Source organism: Malus domestica, chromosome 09 (genome assembly GCF_042453785.1).
Source record: "Malus domestica chromosome 09, GDT2T_hap1".
In the NCBI taxonomy this organism is placed as follows: Eukaryota; Viridiplantae; Streptophyta; class Magnoliopsida; order Rosales; family Rosaceae; genus Malus; species Malus domestica.
In genome coordinates this window covers 13,904,492-13,908,270 of record NC_091669.1, presented here as the reverse complement: position 1 = coordinate 13,908,270, position 3,779 = coordinate 13,904,492, and the positions used below count along the sequence as shown (strand labels likewise).

Here is a 3,779-nt window from a genome sequence, read left to right as displayed (position 1 = left end):
TCTTTTACTTCTCACACAACCATCTTAATTTTCGACTGTCAAATCGAATAAATTGAAGAAGATCAATGGCCAAAATTAACAAGGGTGTGTAGTACTATCCTATAACAATCCAAAAATTGAAAGTATATATGATCAAAATGAAGATTTCACTAATTAGTAGCAAGTTATTGGTATGATAATCTACTGGCACTCATTCTAGTAGTGCTTCTTTTTCAAATATTGAAAATAATCCTAAATTCCAATATCTCATCTTTAATAACAATCTTTAATCAACTGGCAATCAATAACGATTGTCATGGTTTATGAAATTTCATTACAAAACAAGGAGTCCTTATGTCACATTACAGAGGATCTCATTTAAAAAAAAAAATCCATCGTATGAGGGCTACCGGGACTAACTAATCACACACGCCCTTGTGTAAATAAGTAAGCGCCAAAGACATTTTCAAATTGTACAACTCATGTACTGTATTTGGAGTAAATACTAGTAAAAAAAAACACTTTGCACGACGTAGGTCCTTCGTCGTGCAAAGTCAAAAAAACGTCGCACAAAAATTAGCCCAACGAACCTTCGTCGCGCACCAACCGTCGCACCAAGGCAGTAACAGTAGGGTTTGCGCGACGAAGAAGTTACCTGCGTCGTGCTAACCCACTTTGCGCTACGCAGGTAACTTCTACGTCGTGCAAACCTTTTTTCTTTTTTTTTTGCAAAAATATTTGTTTTTTTTTTTTTTAATAAATATTGTAATTAAATTCTAAACAATAATTAATAAACCAGGAAAAAGTATTTAATTATGAAATATATGAAAATGTACATACAAGATGTCCAAACAAAAAAGAAAAAACTACAACATGTGGCCAAATCGAATGCAGAAAACTACACTCATGTATTGCTTATATTCTGTCATTCCTAAGCTGGTTGGAGCCCTTATTCATGTGCTCCATGTTCCAAGAGGGGTCTACTGGAGGAAGTTGGAATTTCTCTGGTTTCAAGGCCAATGCGAAATTAGGCAATGTTGGTGCTGTCTCCATGATTCTGCAGTTGAAATATCCAAAACACACGTTAATTATTCCCCGAGGATTTGTTCTATGTATCATCAACCAAGAACATTGAGATTGCAATTAGGGGTGCCAAGAGTGAAAAGGAGATTGCATTTAGGCATAAAAAAAATACTATTGGTAATAGGTCTCTCAGGCAGGACATACTTTTCGTGTGAGTACTGATCACGTTTTATCCGCACTTTGCTTGAAGCATCTTTTGGAATTTTCTCAGATAGATACTTCATGGTTCCCCAGAGCGGTGGATTTCTGCATAATGTGTATAAAAAAGCACTTAACCATTAAAAGAAGAAAGATTGACAAGAAGAAGAAAACTGATCAGCTAATGGACATTTCAATCATGAAACATCCAATGCTACATACGAGACGGTAGATCTTCATAACACGACACAAATTTCAAGAAGGGCCTGTAGAATAATCTTTGCTAATATCTAGAGATTGGACTAGACTCTATAGTAGATAATTTAGGAGACAGTTTTCTTAGGAAGAGTTCTCGTAGAAACTGAACTCCATCTTAATGGCCTAAGGTTGCAAATGTCATACTAAAGACAATTTTATGTTCGTTCCTTGTACGTGTTTGTGTTTAACGTTCTTGGAGATAGGGAGAGAGGATAAAGATATTGTGGCTACAACATATACTTTACTGCCCCTAGAAAAAACGGGCAGATAATCTGCTAGATGCCACCCAATGAAATCAGCAAAATGAATACGCAAATACAGCCTCTACCTACCTTGACAAATGGGGAGCAGCGTTAAATGCTTCGCATGCCTTCTTACTTTCTTTGAAATACTCATCTGCTGCTTGCAAAGCAGCTACAGCCATCCCATGAAATTTTTCTATGTTACCCTCATCAAGGATCAAACCATGATAGTAATATGCAGCAGCCTGGTTAAAATGGGAAGGTCAAAATTGGAAGAACTTTGGTTAGTTGTTCAGAACACAAACTTCAATTGTAATTCGTAATTAAAATCAAATATTCAACATTAGCAGCGTAAGACCCCTCCCTATCAGCTAGATCAACTTGAAAGAATGAACTAAACTACATGGTTCTTCATGAATAGTTCAATATACTTTCATTTGGCAGTTATTTGTTCAGAAAAGGCAATAGTGTTGGTATATGGTCCAGCCCATGATCAATGTTCTAGATTATTCTAGTAAGCAAGAGATGAGGCTGGAGCTTGCTAGACAATTCTAGCATGTTATTAAGTTGATGGAAAAAGCTAGAGAGTACTAGCTTCCTTGGTTGCAAATGGAAAGATCTAGAAGCTACAAGTATGTGGCTAGTCTAGATTTTTCTATACTAGAGGTTTGAAGAAGGAACTAGAAACTAGTAGAATGCCAAGCCCTCACCTATAAATATGGGTGTGATGTAACCAATTGAGAACTAAGAGTGAGTAGCAAAGGATCAAGTCCAAAGCTAGAGTTCCACTCCAAGAGTGAGAGTGAGAGTGTTCCACTACACATTGTGTGAGTGAAGTTTAGAGTGATAGAAAGTGTGTGTTATACTTTCTTGTATCCATCAAGCCTTGTCTTTGGCTTGGTAAGACTACTCTTGTTGTATTCATCTTTTTCATATAGTGAAGATTGATCCTTGTTTGGTGGACGTAGGCATAAATTGCCGAACCACATAAATTCTTGGTGTCCATTTTCTACTTTACCTTAGGACATTCTCTATCTTGTAATACCGACATTCCTAACAAATAGCGTATCAGAACCTAGAACATAGGTATCAAAATCTGCATGCACGTAATCTAATACAAGGGAAGACAAACCGAATGAGCGAGTAATCACCAACGTAGAAAATACAAATGACCAACTTGATATCTTTTTTTAGATAAATGCAAGTGTGCTTTCTAGAGGAATCACTACAAGGCCACTATTTTCCCTCCATAAATAAAACATACATGTTAAATCACGCTTTTGGTTTCCTTATTACTCTCATAGACACTATCCTTATAGTGGGAGGTAAACTCATAAGTTTAGAAGGATAGTGGTAAGAGCATAAAAAAGACGAGCAGAAAGGGCAAGATACATTTGCCTCAACATATTTCCACTTCACCCCAACCATTTAATAATGGAAGGTTCATAATGTTATCTTGAGCCTGCAAATAGATGGCATAAAGAAAGCAATATGCTTGAGGATCACCATGTGATTCAACAAACATATAATGTGTTCGGTTGACAAGAGTAATCATGAGAAACATAGTGAACCACAAGAATTAACAACTTATATATGACATGTAACTGATATGAAATATATAGGAACTTCTCACAACTACTCTAAATAGAGAACAGCCAAAATTACTCAACGTCAGGAAAGGCAAAAGGAAAACCTAAGAATGTAGCCAAAATTATATATGACATGTAATTGATATGAAGTTAGCTTGTGATAATGATAGCATTGCCATTAAGTGCAAAATCAGGGGTTTCAAATTTTGAATTATATGTTCTGATCACTGAATGATATGTTCTGCAAAGAATAAAAAAACCTTGTTTGCATCAAATTATCTGCAAATAAAGTCATCTAAACAACTTAAAGAACGTGTAAATTCTGAACAATTTCTATTTTGGTTTCAGGACAGGGTCCTAGCTACAAACAGAAGCAACTGTTTGGATTGAAACAGAAGGATGCCTGTGGACTATAGTATAGTCCACACCTAATAACCATTAATTTCATGGAAAGTTGTTCTATGCAATGCAACTAGTTAGTTGTGATCAT

General features: G+C 35.9%; 1 protein-coding gene across 1 annotated transcript; it reads right to left on the bottom strand.

The window, feature by feature from the left end:
- Positions 1-770: 770 nt before the first annotated feature.
- LOC114826755 (uncharacterized) lies at positions 771-3,276 on the bottom strand. The gene is made up of 4 exons (XM_029107524.2): positions 3,093-3,276; positions 1,791-1,945; positions 1,207-1,308; positions 771-1,036 (listed from the first exon to the last, which is right to left on the bottom strand). The coding sequence occupies exons 1-4, from the start codon at positions 3,126-3,128 to the stop codon at positions 895-897; spliced, it is 435 nt and encodes a 144-aa protein (XP_028963357.2). The 5' UTR covers positions 3,129-3,276; the 3' UTR covers positions 771-894.
- Between the last annotated feature and the right edge of the window lie 503 nt (positions 3,277-3,779).

Coding starts and splice junctions, on each gene's coding strand:
- LOC114826755 (XM_029107524.2), bottom strand. CDS start 3,128: ATGGTTGGGGTGAAGTGGAAATATGTTGAGGCAAAT. Junction 1,946..3,092: donor GGAAATATGTTGAGGCAAAT/GTATCTTGCCCT, acceptor CATTTTAACCAG/GCTGCTGCATATTACTATCA. Junction 1,037..1,206: donor GATCAGTACTCACACGAAAA/GTATGTCCTGCC, acceptor TTTCAACTGCAG/AATCATGGAGACAGCACCAA.